Genomic DNA, 19,113 nt, shown 5'->3' on the forward strand with positions numbered 1-19,113 from the left:
AAATGACAGTCTGTGCGTGTGCCAGTGATTTCACATGTTGCATTCTTTATAAGTGCAAGCGCACAATTGGCCTTACAATGTCCCCCCCCTACAATCAAATAACCAAATATGATGAGGGGCAATTAAAGAGAGGAGAACATATAAAATAAGGGTACTAATACTTGCTCAACAAATGTAAACATTGCCTACTTAAGGAGATGGTGATAATGCAAAGATACCATGTATTGTATTGAGTGATGAAATACAAGTTCTTATTGACTGATTATTTTCTCTTAAAATCAGGTGGAAAACTTGATGGAATTGAATGTTCACTGCCAAAAGACCTCCGTGGGAAAGATCTTAGAGTAGTCCCCGTAGAGATGTTCAACTATTGTACCCAACTGGAGGATGAAAACAAATCCTTAAATGGAAAGGTAGTCACCGGCCCCCCTTGCGTGAAACAGGAGGTCAGCACCCCAAGGCCACATTACTTTCATACCACAGATTGTGTCAGACAACGCTATCGTCCAGTCAGTGTCAGACGAGCTATTGGAACTATCATCGTTGCTGGGGTCTTATGTGGCATCGTTTGCATCATGATGGTGGTGGCTGGGGCGTACGGTTGCATCTATGCTTCCTTGATGGCAAAATACCACCGAGAACTTAAGAAACGGCAGCCCCTGATGGGAGATGGTGAACAAGAGCAGGAGGAGCAGAAACAGGCCTCCTCCATGGCATGAGGAACAACAGCATAGACAGTCCTGGTTTGAATTAAAAAACAGCTCCCTTCTTCAGTTTTCTCCAGCTCTGGCCCTTATGCGCTTGTTGCAGTGTTGACACAAACGTTGATTCATAATTCTCACTGAAGTAAAGGGAGCACACAAAATCATCGAATATAATGCATCCTACAGGCCTGAATCCCTGTCTGTTTGTATTTTGGAGCTCTAGAGGATGTAGCAGTCTCCGATACAGAAGCTTCTATGGAAAGGAGCAAGGTGATCTTCACAACTCCTTTGCATGTCATTTGTTTGACAGGATTTTTTAGGACTCAAGGTAAAAATGGTTGTTTGAATCCTTGTATCTGCAACAGGCTCTTTTTAGGTGGAGGAACAAATACTAAAGCTTTCATTTTTCCTAGAGGTGCATGAAACAACTCTGAATTCCAGTGTCAACTGCTATTCACTGTAGGAAATGTCACTAACCAATTGTTATATTGCTCAGAAATAAAGCTGGTTCTTATTCCAGTAGATTATATCCTCCTATAATTATAAAGGTTGGTACTTAACTGTATGGTTATTCTACACAGACACACAACCAAACATACTTTTCAAAGTACTTCTATTATAGCAGCTTCAATTAAAGTTGCTAGTTATTCCTTTGTCACCTTTACTACATGATTATTCATCATATATTCATTTGCCTGCCCTACTTAATTACAAATATGCTAAATTGAGAAAGCCTTTCTTTCCAAGTTGACACAACATATTGGATACTTGAACAATTGCAAAGCTGCAATTAAGAGGTTGAACAGCAATGTACATTTATAAAGCAAAACATCGCAAACAGTAATGAAATGGCAGTAGGAACGCTTTCCACCATGTACAAAGTTATTTTCTAGGACTTAATGGGGATGAGGGGGCAACATAATTAAATTTTAATTTTTGACACCTCATTTGATGAATTTTCAAAATTTTGGAGCAGAGTTTTAGATGCTTTTAAATATTTTCTGGTACATATATCAATAGTTGGTTGATTCCCCTTGGGTTTTGCTATGTTACGTGGGGTTGTCACAATGCTGGTTGATCATCTTCATATCAACCATCATTTCTTTTGGATTTGGTTTTGCAGCCACATGATCTCCCTGCTGCCAATCCTCCCCATTTATCTGGGCTGGGGACAGGCACCAATATGTTCTGGTGTGCGTGAACCAGTGGCTAGGGTATGTATATAAGATAATAAATCCCACTGAAATGGACTGAAAGCTAAAACGATGAATCATGTAAATAAAAGTAAAATACTGCAAAAGTAAAAACAGTACGTGCTGGTAAAATTCCTTAGGTTTGGCAGCATTTGTGGAGGCTCTTGAGATTCATAAAGTCATATGGGACTCGAAAGGTTAACTCTGTTTCTGCCTCCATAAATACTGCCAGACCTGCTGAGTTTATCCAGAACTTTCTCTTTTTATATTATGATGAATTATGTGTCTTGCAGTCATCCATTAGCAAAGTAACAGGGAAAATTTGAACTTATTGACATGCTGCGACTGTAGTGAGAGGACTCAGGCGATGTGTGAGAAACCACAAGGCTGAGTTGTTCTAAGGAAATGAAAGACCTGGGCATGGACCTGAGCATGGAGCTGATCAGCCAGCAGGCTCCGAGGGAAGACTTTGCCTGTGGCAATTCAGGACACTGGCCCAACCTAAGAGCTCCCAGCACAATCAGGGGCTGGCAGCACAATAGCTTTGGCAGTACTACCATTAGTAGTGGCTGGCCCTGAGCCTGAGTTGCCAAAGAGAGGACATCGCAGTATTGAGCCATCCTTGAAGGGCTGGCAGACTGGCTCGGGCAATTGGAGATGGCAGCACCTTGGGCACACAGAGGAGACTCCCCACCTGATGTCTCCCTTTGCCATGCTGCCAGCTCTCTTACCCAGCAGTTCATCTCCAAAAGACTGGGAAAATTCAGGCCTGGAATTTTGGATTTTCCTGCAAGCTGCCCAGGACATAACCTGATTTGCCAGTCTTGGCTTCCATGAAGGCAGGGAGTGCTAGCCTTGAAAGAGGGTCCAATACTTGACCCTAAAGAGTCCAGTTCCAGTATGTCCAATTGCTGGCCCTAGCCAAGAGAGTCGGATCTCAGATACTGGGGTGGATGCAGTCCCCAGAGGGGCTGTCCAATCCCTGAAACTGGAGAAAGTGGTACGTGATCGCAGAAGAAGGGTCCAATTCCAGGATGCCTAATTTCTGACTCCAGAAGTGGGGAGGCTCCAACCCCTAATGTTGAGGCACGTTGAGGATTGCAATCTCCGATAGTCTGACCCTCAATTTTAGCAATGGGGGTCTAACCTATGGTTTACATGAGAGAGTGGAGTCATCCAGTGAGAGGGGAGTTTGAGGGGCTGGGAGGAGGTATTCCTCCTTCTCTTAGCCAACAAGGAGAACAGTACAAGCACATTCTTTCTTCCTGAGCTTCACTGCAGGTGCAAGGATTTCCATGATCCAAGAAATCTCATTGACCAGAATTCAAGCTGCAGAGCAGATTTAATCCAAGGTCTCATTGCATATCAGCTCCAGAGTAAAAGCTGGAAGTCTGGGTTGCCACTGACTTCCCAACACGTTTCAACTTTGGTCCTTTAAATGCCTCATTGCATCCAATTCAATCCATTGACCAATGTTAAAATTCCCTAATGATATTTGTCCGATGACTCTTCTTTCTTGCTATACCTTTTTGAGCATAAAATTTAGTCAGTGATATTAGCATGATATTTCCTCTCTTTGCTATTACAGTGGATGCATTTACTTATTTATATTAAACATTAAAACCTTCATCAAAATACCATCAAAGGAATGTGGTACAAATGCATTAGCTGTTCAGTTGTTAATATTACCAAAAAGTGATTTTTAGGCTTTTATCCCAAAATGAATGAATCACCCATGACAAAGCATAAAAATAACTCTTAATTACAGTAAATGCTACAGCACCTACAATCTTCAGCAGAAGATTGCTGTTGTCTTTACTTTGGGTGGTTTGCTGTCTGTGATTTTGGAGTCAGGGCCTAGTCCACTTTAGTAAAGGTGGCATATTCCAATTCAGAAGGACGTATGTTTCCTGAATGAGACGAGGAAATCAATTCTATGTTTATTTATCTTTACCCTTCATCAAATAATGACTAGGATTTTGGCAACACGGGTGCAAAATTGTGCATGAAGCCAAAACCAAAAATGTTGCCAACAAGACCCAAGGACGTGGTTGTTTCCACCTCCCGCCATTGATAAAAGGAGGTTCCTGCCCAGGAAAGTTGGGAAGCTCATTTAAAAATATTTGCATCTCGTCAGCAGGCATCTCTATCATATTGTTCTCCCCGCCACCAACCCCCCCACCCCCATCCCTGGGATTCCCCCCTGTCCCCAACTTGACATTAAGTCATCGCGGTTTACAACAGGTTTTTAAAAATGGGAGCCTGGTGAAGGGAACCCACTGGGGACACATTGGTAAATACAGCCTCAAGGTGAGAGGGACTTGCCTGTGCAGTACCCTGGTACTGCCCTTTGGCACTGTTCACTGGAATCCTGTCACTACCTCAGCACCTTGGCACAGCCCCCAGTACTGTACCCTCCAAAGGGCTCCATGGGGGGGGGACGGGGCGGTCCCCATGTACATGGGGAAGGTTTCCAATTCCATAGGGGTGTTCTCAGTGTACATGCATGAATGGTTCACCATGTTTGTAGAATGGGGTTCTCCATTGTGGGAGTATCACTGTGGGAGTCAGATTGCCTGAATGCGTGTGGGGGGTGGGGGTGGGGGGTGTCTCAATGTGTGTGGAGAGTTCCTCTTTTTTCATTTGGACATCGAAAAAAAAGTGCCCTAATTTCGGGAAACTTGATGTTGCTAACTTTTTCAATCCCTGTCCCACCACCATAATGACATGTCTCCAGAAATTTTCTCTTCTAAATGCTGGATAATAGGCATGAAGAGCAGCTGAGCAGTGTGCAAGTCGCACAGAACTTTTCTCATGTGAGCCAGCACTTAAAAAAATTCTACCCCCTTTCTCTGCCACTGCAAAACAGGTTTGATAAAATTTAAACAGTATGAATAACAAACTAGTTTGGCCTTTTGTCTCATTAGATGATGACAGTAAGAAGTTTCACAACAGCAGGTAATGAGATTAGATGATGGTTTGCACTGTGGAGTGACTCAGGAGCCCCACACAGACATGGCTGTCTTTACCACATCTGCTGCAGATGAAGACAGCAGACTGAGATAGTGCAGAATTCATTGCTCTCTGTTTTCTCTGGGATCTTTTTTCAATCAGCTGAACTTCTTGTTTCGCCCTGCCTCTTATCAGTCCCACCAAACAATCAGCCTCCAGGCGTCATAGCCTTCCATAACTGTCTCCCAGTAGGAATAAGTCCACCGAACAAAACTATATTTACTTCCCAAAAGCACCATAAACCTAGAATCTTATTCACTAAGAATGTTTACCTAAACCTTTAATCAGATGCCGGGTTTGAGGAATAGGTAGGAATACAAATTAATGTATGGACCACAAATCATTTATACTTACTCTTTATTAGTTTTTCATGGATTTCTTGTCAGCCTACGCCAAAAATTAAGTTTAGAAAGGCAAACAAAAATTATGTAATGAAAGTATCAATTTAAAGATGAGTAAGCACATGTAGAGAATTTCTACAGGGGTTTGCTCATTCTTTTGTTAGAACCACTGTGGAAAATCTTCACAAGCCCTGTAAAAAGTGCATGTATGGTGTTTTTCTAGGGTTTCTTCAATAGTTCAGCTGATACTATGGTAGACAATGTGAATATCTACATGGAATTTCACAGAATTTCATATTGGGCAACCTATATTAATGTGAATTATATGAAGATGTAATGATAATCAAAATTAAATATAAAGAACAAATAAGCCTAGTTTGTGGAAGATCTGTTGATGAGGATTAGCTATATTTGTTGAAACAAAGCTGGGTGGGAGGATGAGCTGTGAGGAGGATGCAGAGGTGCTTTAGTGAGATTTGGATAAGCTGAATGAGTAGGCAAATGCATGCTAGATGCAATATAATGTGGATAAATGTGAATTATTCACTTTGCTAGCAAAAATAGGAAGATAGATTATCATCTGAATGGCAATAAATTAAGAGCAGCAGGCAGTAAAGAAGACAAATGGCATTTTGACCTTCATAGTGAGAATATTAGAGTACAGGAGCAGGAATCATAGAATCCCTACAGTGCAAAGGAGGCCATTTGGCCCATCAAGTCTGCTCCAACCACAATCTCACCCCGACCCTATCCCCATAACCCCACGTATTTACCCTGCTAACCTCTTAACCATTAAGGGTTAATTTAGCATGGCTGATCAGCCTAACCTGCACATCTTTGGAGGAAACCGGAGCACCCTGAGGAAACCTACATAGGCACGGGGAGAATGTGCAAACTCCACACAGACAGTGACCTGAGGCCAGAACTTAACCCAGGTCCCTGGCGCTGTGAGGCAGCAGTGCTAACCAAAGTTCCACCATGCCACCAAATGTCTTGCTCCAATTATACAGGGCCTTGCTGAGGCCACACCTGGAATACTGTGTGCAGTTTAGATCTCCTTACCCAAGGAAGGATGTTCTGCTATAGAGGAAATGCAGAGAAGGTTTACTAAACTGATTCCTGGGATGACGGGACTGATATATGAGGAGAGATTGAGTTGGTTGGGATTATATTCACTGCAATTTAGAAAAAATAGGGGGACCTAGACAGAGTAGATGCAGGAAGGATGTTTCCAACTGTGGGGGAGTCCAAAACTAGGTCACAGTCAAGGGATATGGGTTAAATGTTTTAGGACAGAGATGCGGAGAGATTTTTTTCACCCAGAGAGTTGAAGCCAAAATATTGCCTGTCTTCAAGAAGGAATGAGGGGTGAAGGGGATGAGAAGATATTGGGAGAAAGGAGGATCAGGCTATTGAGTTGGATGATGAACCATGATCATAGTGAATGGTGCAGCAGGCTCAAAGGGCTGAATGGCCTAGTCCTGCTCCGAGTTTCTGTGAGTTAATTTTACATGCCTGTGATGCGTACAATTGTTCAAATATGATTAATCTTCAATCATGCCTGAGCTTCCAAAAATAAAACAATGCATTCATAGTATCACCTTGATTATGTTGTTATGATGTCTAAAATTGGACGTGTGTTTGCCTTCAAAAATGAAAAAAGTTATTAATTGCAGTCCTGAACCGAAAATGCTTAAGAGGAGAGAATTTTGGAGACAGAGCAGGGGATTGGAGATAAATTAGGGAGGTGACAAAGAGGTAGGTTTTGGAAAGCTCCAGAAAATGGGAAAAAATTTAAAATAGCATTCCAAAGAGTAGGGCTGAGGTAGTTTAAATTTAATGCTGTAGATATGTGGCAGGCTGGAATCCAATACAGGCTTTATATGGGGGAATAATGGAATGACCACAAACCTTTAAAATAATCAAGAAGATCTAATGTGAACTGCAAGAATGAAATTAGATTTCTAACTTCAACTCATTCTCTGATAATGAATTCTGATTTCCAAACACTGTTCTAATTTTGTGACTCCAAGTGTTTCTTGATTTTGACTTTGTTGGTCTGCCAGCAGCATACATCAGTTGACGTTGATGTTATGTGGCAACATCCATGCTGCTACATTAAAGATTGTGACATTGGCAATTCCATTTTATTGAAAATGTTTGTAATTGATTGGTGGATAGATCTACAAACAGAAAGTATTTATACCCCCTTTATCTCAGTTTCAGACTCATAAACATTTGTTTTAGTGGGAGGCTCAGTGATGTTTTTATTTTTATACCTATATTTAAGCTGGGCTTTTGAGTGAAGTTGCCTCTATATTTCTCCCAGCAATGCACCTTAACAGCAAATCAAGAACATTTCCTAATGCACCAGTTTGACACCTTCCATTCTCAATCCCAGGAAACATCAAATAGTGCCCGAGTAACATTATTAGCAATTAGGGCTGAACTACTTTAGTTCTCTATATACATGCTACTTGTAAAGAACCAAAGTGAAATTGGTTTGGCAAACCTTATGTTTCAGCTAAACACAGGTCTACAAGGCTAAAGAATATCTAGAACTGAATTCTCCAACCTCACCTGCAACTGGTATTCTCCAGTCCAGCTGCATGAACAGAGACTTGACTGGAGAATGGCTGGAGAATTCTGGCTATAGTTAGCAATATTTCTAGAAAGGCCTAAAGGGTGGGTGATTTAAGATGTGTAAATGCATACAAATGTAGCAAGCTGTGCTCTCCTTGGACTGCAGATAAGTCATATTGCTAGGGAAGAGTACTGCAAGCTTTACTCTGTGTCCAGTCTGCACTATGTATGATCAGTACTGATACTGAGTGACAAAAATGAGAAATATTCCACTCTCATTTTAATGAGGACATTATAATGTATCTACTAATACATTTCAATATTGGCTGCCACCAGAGCAGAATAATCATCCAGCAGCTTCTTCCTTTCTGTGTGTAAGTTGGAAGTAGAGAATATCTGTGCTGCCTTTTGCTCACCAGTCAGGAAGGAGGCATTTGGCCAATAGCTGAGAGTCCAGTTATTAATTTGAAGTCATGATTTGTATTTTGCTCTCTCCAAACTCACAGCTGTCTCTGGTTATGGCTTTTACAGGCTCTCAGAGTATATAGGCTCTTATAGTTATTTTAATCACTGATCAGCAGTTCCCTTTTGCTATTATCCTGAATGAGAATTTGTGTGTCTTCGCATTGCCCATGGTCTGGTTTATTAATCAAACAGCAACAACAGCCATTGGCCTGTGATAACTCTTCAGTGTAAGTTTGATTTGAGAAAAAATTGAAAGAAGGTACTAAAGAGAAAATGAAGATGTATTTGTGTGTATGGTGGGAGGGAGGGAGGGTAGGTGGAGCAGTTCACAATATAGTAATTTCCAGCCATCACAGGGCAAACATTTCTTTGCTTGTTTTCTTTACATTGGGATATTAATCTGCAAATTACTCCTGCATCTAAACCACCCTATCAAGATTGAGAAGCCTCTTCCTCTTCCTCAGAGATTTACCACAGAAATACTGGTAATTTAGTACATAGAGTACTTAATTTTTTAAATAAATGCTTGATTTAGAAAATTAATCCTACTGTGTGTGTACATTCTGGTGATATGACTGAAAACTGATTGATCTTTTTATTGATTCTGTATATGGAGCAGAATATTGGATTTGTACGAAGGAATTTGGATAAAATGTTATTTTTCTCCAGAATTGTGATAATTATAAACAATTCCTCTTCTAGAATGCTTTGGATTTTGTTTAAACAAGTCATTAAAGTTTGGATTTGATTCTTGTTGTTTGCTGTCTGATTTTATTTTAAAGAATGTGCCGATATCCTGTGGTGTTGCATGTGGGAAGTCAGTCCTGTTATTTCCTTTAAATGTTAAATTATAAGGAGTATGAAGCTTTTGTGACAGGGTGGAAGAAGAGTAAAGGAAAAGCTAGGGAATTTAATGATAGCATACAGTCCAGTTTATAACTCTTGAGATCATTGGCTCTTTCCTCAATCTGAATATTTTTGGTTTCCTGATGACAGATGTACTCCTGATTTTTTTCTCTTTATGAACATGCATTCCCTCCAAGACAGCAATGTTGTCTTTCAAGCCTAGATTTGGCAGAGACAGCTTCCCTCTAGCATTCATAAAGTTACAATCGAAGAGGCACAGAGCACCAATAAAGACATAAGGCAACAATAGAGTTGGAAAACAGAAAAGCAGAAATAAAATGCTGCAAATGAAGAGTGTGAGCAGTAGCAGTAATACTGAGGATGGGAAGCCCAAAGTCCTGAACAGGGCCATGTGGTAACATGGAAAGATCAGTAATGGGGACTGGGGAGCCAAGTCACAGTCACTGAGAATAAAATAGCTCAGCATCAAGGATAGATGTTTATTTAAAGAAAATCTGGATTTGCAGGTTGGCCTAGATCAGATTTGTTGAGTCCAGCGAGACAGAAGCAAAAATTGCCTTTGATGGAGAACGCAATGCTGTGAAGAAAGAAGTAAATGGAACATCTCACTATTAATTATTAAAATGTTTACTAAGAAATAATCTTTGTCACTTTTGAAAAACAAGCCAGGAAAAAAAGATAGAATGAAGAGACCTGGACGTTTGAAGGTTAAAATTCCTATGCAGTGCTACCTGGTAGCCAGAGGGTGGAACTGCATCTTCACTGATTGTTATATGATGAATTTTTTTTAAATCTAACATGAACATTACAGGAATAAGAGGTTACATAGGGCTTGCTGATAATTTTTATATTCTTTGCTTGGAGCTTTAAAAAAACAGCAAAAATGTAGAAACAGATCACAACAGGTTTTGTGAAAGAAGGTGGGAGATATTATGCTCACATTTGCAAGTGGGTTTGAATGGTGATGGGACTGCAAAGTATTATGGGAGCTTCAAAACAAGATTTACACTGGCAGGATTTCCTATAGCGATTGTCCCCGTCCCACGCCCACGACTTTTAACATCAGGATCACCTTGAGAACAAATTCTAAAGTAATTATCAGACCTTTATTCCCAATAATCCACTCCTCCAGTAAATGATCCATTCACGTTGGCATGTACCTGGTGAGGAGAACCCACCAGAGAAGTTCAGGTGAGTACATCAGTTATGGGGGAGGAGGGGAGGATGGACCTGCCCAGATGCTTGGGCACTGCCTCAAGACATTGACCCTTGGCACTGACCCAGGGAGTCATTTTGAGGAGCAGTGCTGTGGGGAGGGGGGAGCAGGTCCCAGGTAGTACCAGGGACAGTGCCAGGGGGTTATTCCATGGGAGTGCGGTGTTCTGTGGGAGGGGGATGTGTTTTGTGGAGGGAAGGCACTGGGGGGAGGGTGGTATGATATGGTATGTTTGGAGCTGGGATTCTATTTGTAATTGCTTGCATTGAGACATCTTTTAAAACCTATGTTGCTGGTGGGGCAGGCTCAATCAGAGCCAGCGTGACGTTGTGGGACCTGCCCCTTTGATTTTACTTCTCTAAATCCCCAATGACATGATGGAGAAAGCTCCCACTGGTGCCAACAGCTTCAACACCACTTTTTCCACCCCATTTCCACACTCTGCAAAACAAAAAGTAAAATTCCATCCAGTGTTTCTACCTATTTGATTTCACATGCCCAGAATAGCAACGTGAGGAAGACGTTTATTGCTTTTTGGCTATAAAACCAATATCAAAGTGCCAAGGCTTAATCTTGATGGTAAAGCAAGTTTCTGCAGACAATAAAAAGCTGTATTTTAGTCACATCAGTCTTTTGGAATGCATTCATTTAATGATGCAGCTTGAAGCAAGAACAGAAGAATCTGATTGATTAAAAACTCAGGGTAGATTGTGCATCTTTAGCATCAGAACAAGGGTAAAGGAGATTATGAACTTATTTGCCCCAATCATTTTTAAAGATGAAAACATCAAAAGGGTTAAATCATGAAATCATGCTGGTGCTTTAGATACTGAATAAATTCTTCCCTACATTGTCATTGTTTCTTCTGTTTGTTTATGTAGCTATGGTTAAATCATCTGGCAAGGGCAATATGAAACAAAGGCAAATATGATGCCAGAGCTAAAGGAGGACATAAATTTCAAGGGAATCATTTTCAAAAGAAACCTGGCTAGTTGGAAACTAGGATGGCCTAAACTAAAACAAAGAGCACCAGTATGTTCTATGCAATACCTCAATTAAACTGCTTCAAGAATACTGCAATCAGTTCTGGTTCCCATACATGTTGGGAAATACTAAACTTGATTGCCCCCAGAAATAGACATAGGAATCACAATGTATGACTATCCTGTGCTCAATGATTGAATGGAAGTGGCACTCCAACTTTGAGCAGCCTGCTTATTTTGACAATTTCAGCATGCTGTGCTGTGGATTTGCTGTGTGGCAGCAAGGGGAAAGTATCATGAATAGTTGGCACCACTTAACCTAACTACTTAAAGCTAGCCTGCAACTCTTAAAGGGGAGGCACATTGTGAATGGGGCACATGCTAGCAGCTGTGCAGGAAGTGGCACTAACCAAGGAAAAATTGAATAAAGGCACAACATGGATAAGAACAGGCACCAAGGTTTTCAACACTGCAATGGAGGTTTTGGTGGAGGGGGCAGAAAGCAGGAATCAGGTCCTGCATCTGAAAGAGGATAGGGGAATAGGGGACCCTCCAACCACATAACGAGAAAGCAATGGGAGCTGCAGGTAGCCATGGAAGTCAATGCCAGGAAGCAAACCCTGAGAACCTGGATGAAATACTGTAAAAAATTCAATAATCTCATAGGTGCCAAAGGTCAGTGAATGCAATGTCAAATATCAAATGCCATATCCTACAAAACAGGCATGGAGAGTTTTCAATTCACTACATTCTCATCACTCACCTACCAACATTCGCTATCAATTGGGCTGATATCTGACATTCAAATGCTCCACCTTACCCTCATATATTTAGCAATGCCACATGGTCCACACTCAAATCTCACTGCTTGCACACATTACAAACTATTCAACCATCAAAGCCACAGCACTGAAATGGATTGCATGAACCACTTACCTTCCTCATGAAGGACAAGGTGGTGCATGACTGTAGGCAGCATAAGCTAACCAGAAATGAAATGTGTGCCTGTATGTCCTCATCTTCAAAGAGGAGACAATTCTGGCCATTATTGGGATGCCCATTGCTCATTGCTGACGCCATGGTCACAGACATTGCTGCAAATGACCTGGGTGAGCACTTCAATTAGGCACTTTCAAGATAATGCTGATACGTAGGCACAACAAAATGCTTGGTGAATTGGCAAGCCTGCTGGAAAGCCTACAGTCAAATTCAAGAATTGTGGAGCACAAAGACAGTACACAAAGGCAGACCATTGGCATGCTGAAACCCATGCTTCCATTGCTCAGATCTTTCTGGAAGGGTCCTGCAGTGCCTGGCAAAGTATGTGTCAAGAATCATAGTAGTTTTGTGGTCTTATTTAATCTGCATTAACTCTAAGCCAAAGTTCCTCAAGCTGCAGACACTTACTACAGATGTGGTTGTTCCTTGAATCATATGGGTGTCCACCAAACCCCATATGCCGCCATAACAACACATCACCTGCCCTCCTATCCTTATAGAAATATCAGTCAACAATTACCTGCAGTTATAGCAAACTGTTTAGCTCATTAAGCTAAAGATTTAATGCAATACTTATATTTTCCAGTGTCAGTTTAAACTACAGCCCACGTTTAAACAGAAAATAAAACTGAGATTTCACTATTCACTCACCTACTTGCTCACCTCTTAATGAGTAAGCAGTAAGTAATTTTTTTTTAGCAAAACCTAATTTTAATTCAGGTTATCAATAAACAAATATAGAAAATAGATTCAAGATGGCAGGGCAGGAAGTCTCAGGACTGCAGTATGTGGGAGTTCCTGAAATGTCTCTGCCTTCAGCCACTCTAGGTCATAGTGGACCATGAGTTGGAGATATTCTGAAACATAAGTGGAGGACTTGAATGGAGTGGAATTCTGAAAGGTTTAATCCAAAACACAGTCACAACCCAGAGGAAACCACATGTTCAGGAAGTCAGGGATAAGGGAGGACATAAATTTCAGTAGAATTATGGAACAAGATTGTCATAAGATGCTTAAAAACAAAATAGGAGGAACTGCTGTGAAAATGAGTTAAACTGTCCATTGGCAATGCATACAGTATCTGTAACAAAGCAGAGCAACTGGAGACAATTGGCCGAATTCTCCCACTCTGGGGTGGGCAAATGGGAATTCTTCGCACAGGTGCTGTCTGCATCTGTCAGGCGGGATTCACCCTGAAAGATGCTAATAAGATCAATTCGAGCATTCCATTGGATAACCCTGCTGTTCCGATACTGGGCCATTATTTTTAAATGGCTCCCTGATCTGCCCATTCGGACACAGTCAATCCCCAACAAAAAATTGAAATGGTACCCCCCCTCCACTGACCAGAAGAACACCACCAACCCCTCATCAAAGAGGGGTATCCTCCCCGACCCACAAATAACAGGTGACCCCCCCCCATACTATGCAGGCATGAGGGTGACCTAACCCCTCACTCAGCCCCCCTTCCCCCGACCCCACACTCAGCCCTCCTCTCCCCTCACTCCCTCTGCCCCCTCTGACCATTGACTCAGTCCCCCTCCCACCCCTCAGAACCCCTCTCAGCTAGACTGCCCCCTGATTCCCCACTCATGCCTCCTTTCATCTCAGACCCTCTAGCACCTTGGCACTGACACCCTAGCTTGGCACCTTGGGCCCCAAGGTGGCTCAAGGAGGTTGGTCCAGTGGCCATTTACCCCTCTGCTGTTGCCAGGTTGCAGAGAAGGGGTCCCTCAGGGATCTTGGGGGTTGGGTGGGCTCAGGCTGGGCAAGGAGTTGACCTTGCCAGTCTCCCCTGGGATGGGGAATGTTTTTCTGGGCTGCCCCTTCCAGCCCTGGCAGATGTCAAGCTCAACCCTGGCATGGTGATTTCAGGCAGCCCAATGATTAATTTCTGCATTCCTGCCTGTTTTCTGTGAAAATTCTGAAGTGGCCAGGTCACTTTAATCTCCATGCCCCCAGTCACCTGGCAGGATTTTAAATCATTGCAACACTCCATTCTGCAGCAGATATTTTCCTTACTCCCTGTCAGAAGCTGCAGGTGTGAGTAGGCCCTTTGAAGTCCTTCTGACAGAAACAAAGGGTAGGATTTTCCAGCTGCATTCACCCTAAAACTGGAAAATCCCACCTAAGGTCAATGAATTTTTGTATGGTCTGCCTCCACCCCGCTCCCTCCCCCACCCCGCCCTACCCCTGCCCCACGCCTAGTACGATTCCTATGGCTGGCAGGATGGAAAAATTCCTCTCAAAATGTCCATTTCGTGTTGGGGGGTTACATTCTGTACAGCTGCACACTCAGTCCCAATCTATGCACACAGCTTTGATTTGAAGTTTCTGGGGCTTTCTAACAAGTTGAATTCATTGAAATCCTTTCCATTCCAATGGAAACCTTTGATCACTAACAAATTAAATGTGCAGTACCTTGAAAAAGGTTCCATTGACAGCTCAATGGATTTTTATCATTCTTCAGCCACCTGTGTTTATTTTCATTTCCCTTCATGCATGAATGCACCTCAAGTAACCCATTGATCCTGACCACAATGACTGTTTGATGTAATTTGGTATAACAGTGAATACATTTCAAAGTGTTTCATTGGTTAGAAAGCATTCTGGGATGTCATGAGTACATGAAAGGTATGTATAAATACTTGCACTTTTTTGTATTTCTTTCTGTGAACCCAGATTTTCATGTCAGAATATAAATAAGGCAGAGATCATGTACATGCACTGTACATCATATGCCGATTTCCAACATAAAATATAGAAAAGGCAAGATGTGCCACATGAAATAAATGGAAGATTAGTTCAAAGATTGAAATCTGAGCAGATCATCCTACATTCTATTTCCTTGTGCACAGCATCTCTGTTCATAATTAGCATGAAGTGAGATGTGCTGGGCAGTAGTAATTAAAGGATGTAGTGATGTTAAGGTGGGGGCCAATTAGCTCAGTTGGCTAGACAGCTAGCTTTTGGATCAGAAAATGCAACACCACAGGGTTTAAACCTTGTCCTGATTGAGGTAGACTCAGAATCTGTTTCCTCACCCTATCTGTGGTAAAATCCACAGCACTTTGTGGGTTGGCAAATAATCATTAATTATCGCTTTCAGGCAAAAAAATTAAGAAGAGTGTTAAGGTTCGTTTCAGTCATTTCTTGTTTTTATTTTTTTTCTGGTGGCACTTAAGATTTCATTACTCCTTATGCCGATTGCTCTCATTATTTTGGTCCAGCACAGTTTCTGATACCAATGGATTTCTCAAATGGGTGTCAACCTCAAGTCAACAGCAGCACTTTCACCTGAATCAAAATGTTACGACTCAGTGATTCTTCAGGTGTCTGCTCATAAATCTTACTCAGAAATGTGAGCATTTAATAATCCAGATTGAAATTTCAGTGCAATCCTGAAGGAGTATTTTATTCTTGGAGTTGTGATCTTTTGGATAAAATGTTAAACCAAAGTCTTTCTGGCCTTCTCAGGTGAAAGTTAAAGATCCCATCACTATTTGATGACAAGCAGGACAGTTAGATTTATCCCTCAACCAACATTATTTAAACAGATAATTTGCCTGATTATTTATTTCACTGTTTATGGGACCCAGCTGTGTGCAAAACTGATTGCTATGTTTCCTGGATTACAACAGTGGGTGCACTTCAAACTGCACTTAATCAGCTATAAAATACTTTGGGTATTCTAAAATAATTAAATTGCTATATAAGTGCAGTGTTTCTTTGTTATTACCTAATTTAATGTACTTGCAGAGGAAGAGGAGATGGATGAAGCAGCTACACAAATTGTGAACTGTGTTATCCCAACATATCAACCAAGGCAGATGGAGGCGAATGCAGACTCCTATTCTCAAAAGAAGCTGTTATTCTACGATTGATATCTTTGCCAAGATATGTGAATATCTGACCAGAATGGTATCTGTAACATTGAATACATTCTTTGGAAGCACATCATGCTTAGTACATTACACATTCAGCACCACAGCATGAAAGAAGGAATGCCAGAACACTTCGCAGCCAAAATGTCTTCATTAGCCACTATCTCAAAGATATCACCAAGCACATCAGCCAGCTTCAGTGCAACTAAATGTTGACAATCATGGGCAACTGCCTTCACAGATTTCAGGACATCAACTCACATATCTAGAGCTGTTCTTTCTGCCGAAAGGGCATCTCCAACTTGCAAGCAACACATAGCAGATGAATCTCATGACAGTACCTGCAACTTGGCTCCACATCCTTTCAGGTATGTTGCATTGCAGATTTATGAGGGCTAAAGGCACAGGTGCATCTTATCACAACCCTGCTTGGTAAACATCAAATAAAGGTTTGGTAGCTTGGCTACTTCAATACTTATCTTCAGATTCATATTTGCATCTTTGGTTTTCTTCACCTTTAATTTTCCTTGTCACATAGAAAAGAGATGCAAGAGTAGGCCATTTGGCCCTTTATGTCTGCTCCACCATTCATTTGGATCATGGCTGATCATCAAATTCATTATCCTGATCCCATCTTCTCCCATATCCCTTGATCCTTCTAGCTCCAAGAGCTATGTCTAATTTCTTCTTGAAATCAGACAATGTTTTGGCCTCAGTTACTTTCTATGGTAGTAAATTCCATAGATTCACTACTCTCTGGGTGAAGAAATTTCTCCTCACTTCAGTTCTAAAAGGTCTCTTATCCTCAAACTATGACCCCCAGTTCTGATCTCCTCCATCATCAGGGATATTCTTTCTGTATCTACCCTGTCTAATCCTGTTCGAATTTTATAAATTTCCATGCAATCTCCTTTCACTCTTCTAAACTCCAATGAATATAATCCTAACCGACTTAGTCTCTCCTCAAATGATAGACCTGCCATCCGAGGAATGTGCCTGGTAAATCTTTACTGTACTCCCTCTGGGACAACCTTCCTCAAATAAGGACACCAAAACTGCACGTAATACTCCAGGCGTGGCTTCACCAACACCCTATACAATTGCACTAAAACATCCCTATTTCTATACTTTAACCCTCTTGCTATGAAGGCCAACATACCATTTGCCTTCTTTACTCCCTGCGGTACTTGCATACTTACTTTCAGCAACTGATGTATGATGACACCAAGGTCTTGCTGAGTAACTATCTCTTTCAACTTACACTTCCATGTTCTTTTCCCTTTTGCCTTGGCAAAGGCTGCCAATAGATCAAGATGCTTTTTGAATCATTTCAAAAACCTGATAATTTTTTCTCAACTATCCCTCCTGCTGATTGTGATATGACTGTTTAATTGTCCATTTGAAATTTCAATCAGGCGTTATAAATTGGGACATTAGGTACAAAAGCAAGAAAGTTGTGATGATCACTATAAAATCTTGATTTGCCCTCCACTGGAGCATTCTGAGCACCACATTTTAGGAAGAATTTGAAGGCATTGGAGAGATTAAAAAAAAATTCATAGGAATGGTTCCAGAGATGAAGAACTTCAGCTACATAGAAAGATTGGAGAGACCGTGGCTGCTTTCCTTGGAAAAGAGATTAGCAGGAGTTTTCATAGCTTAGAATACCTACAGTACAGAAGGAAACCATTCAGCCCATCAAGTCTGCACTGACCACAATCCCACCCAGGCCCTATTCCTGTAAGTCCACACATTTACCCTGCTAATCCCCCTGACACTAAGGAGCAATTTAGAATGGCCAGTCCACCTAACCCACACCTCTTTGTATTGTGGGAGGAAACCAGAGCATCCGGAGGAAACTCACGCAGATGTGGGGAGAAAGGGCAAACTCCACACAGACCGTGACCGAGGCCAGATTTGAACTCGGGTCCCTGGCGCTGTGAGGCAGCAGTGTGAACCACTGTGCCACCATGCCACCCCAAGCCACCATGCCACATCTTGGCACGGTGGACACCATACCACCTTTGCACTTCCAGCCTGGGAGTCACAGTGGGAGTGTTATGGTTGGAGGATTTCATGTGCTAGTGGGCGAGGAGCAGGGGGGTGGCCATTGCGGGGGAGGGATGTCGGCTCCAACTGTGGAGAAGAAGGATCCAACGATTGTGGGGGGGGGGTGGAGAAGGGGCTGTTGATCACAGGGTGGAGTTGAAAGAAGGAGCCGATGATCCTGGCGGCAAATGTCGGAATGAGGGCTTGTTCCAATCAAAGGTGTGTAGGGGATCCCATGAGGCCTCAGTGGTTAAGTGGGAGGAGGTTTATTGCTGTTCTGTTTTGGGTGTCCTGATGCTCCAATTTCTGAGCAGCCAGATTTTGCTGGTATTTATGCCCTGCCTGCCTTTATGATGGCATGAACCATGCCCCATTTTTTTGTTGTGTGTGTTAAAATCTGGAGAGAAACAGATCAGTTTCTTTGGAGAGAAACATGCTGGTTTTCTCACCACAAACAACACTGTCATTTTTTGATAAGATTTTACCCAATGGGTATAATCAGAAAACTTTCATTTTACTTGTCTAGACCCCATTTCTAGCTGTTTGGGGTTTAAACTGTTCGCTATTTGAAAAACCAGGGTCTGGATTGCCATAATGAATAATGTCTGACCACTTTGCTAACCACTCCCCCAAACAAATGAGACAACAAAAGACCATTTCCTTCAAAAGTCTTAAAGATTTTTCTACTGTTTCTAGTGAAGATATAAAACTCAAGTGGACTGATCTGATCTTAATTGTTTTCTAAGCAATCCTGCTATCAGTCCTTCTACCCTGCTGTGTTACCCTTTTTCTATGTAATTATCTTGCTTGAAATTAA

General features: G+C 41.8%; 2 protein-coding genes across 4 annotated transcripts in view; one reads left to right on the forward strand and one right to left on the reverse strand.

The window, feature by feature from the left end:
- Positions 1 to 859, forward strand: part of LOC145344093 (leucine-rich repeat and transmembrane domain-containing protein 2-like) — a 31,527-nt gene extending 30,668 nt beyond the window's left edge. For both annotated transcript variants that reach the window (XM_080190919.1, XM_080190918.1), the window contains exon 4: positions 283 to 859. In XM_080190919.1, the coding sequence (XP_080047045.1) occupies positions 283 to 719 (437 nt within the window). In that variant the 3' untranslated portion in view covers positions 720 to 859. The remainder of the gene's footprint in view (positions 1 to 282) is intronic.
- LOC145344092 (voltage-dependent calcium channel subunit alpha-2/delta-4-like) overlaps positions 1 to 19,113 on the reverse strand; it is a 429,967-nt gene that overhangs the window by 184,087 nt on the left and 226,767 nt on the right. The window lies entirely within an intron of this gene.

Source organism: Carcharhinus amblyrhynchos, chromosome 6 (genome assembly GCF_965287045.1).
Source record: "Carcharhinus amblyrhynchos chromosome 6, sCarAmb.v2.hapA, whole genome shotgun sequence".
NCBI classification, from domain to species: domain Eukaryota; kingdom Metazoa; phylum Chordata; class Chondrichthyes; order Carcharhiniformes; family Carcharhinidae; genus Carcharhinus; species Carcharhinus amblyrhynchos.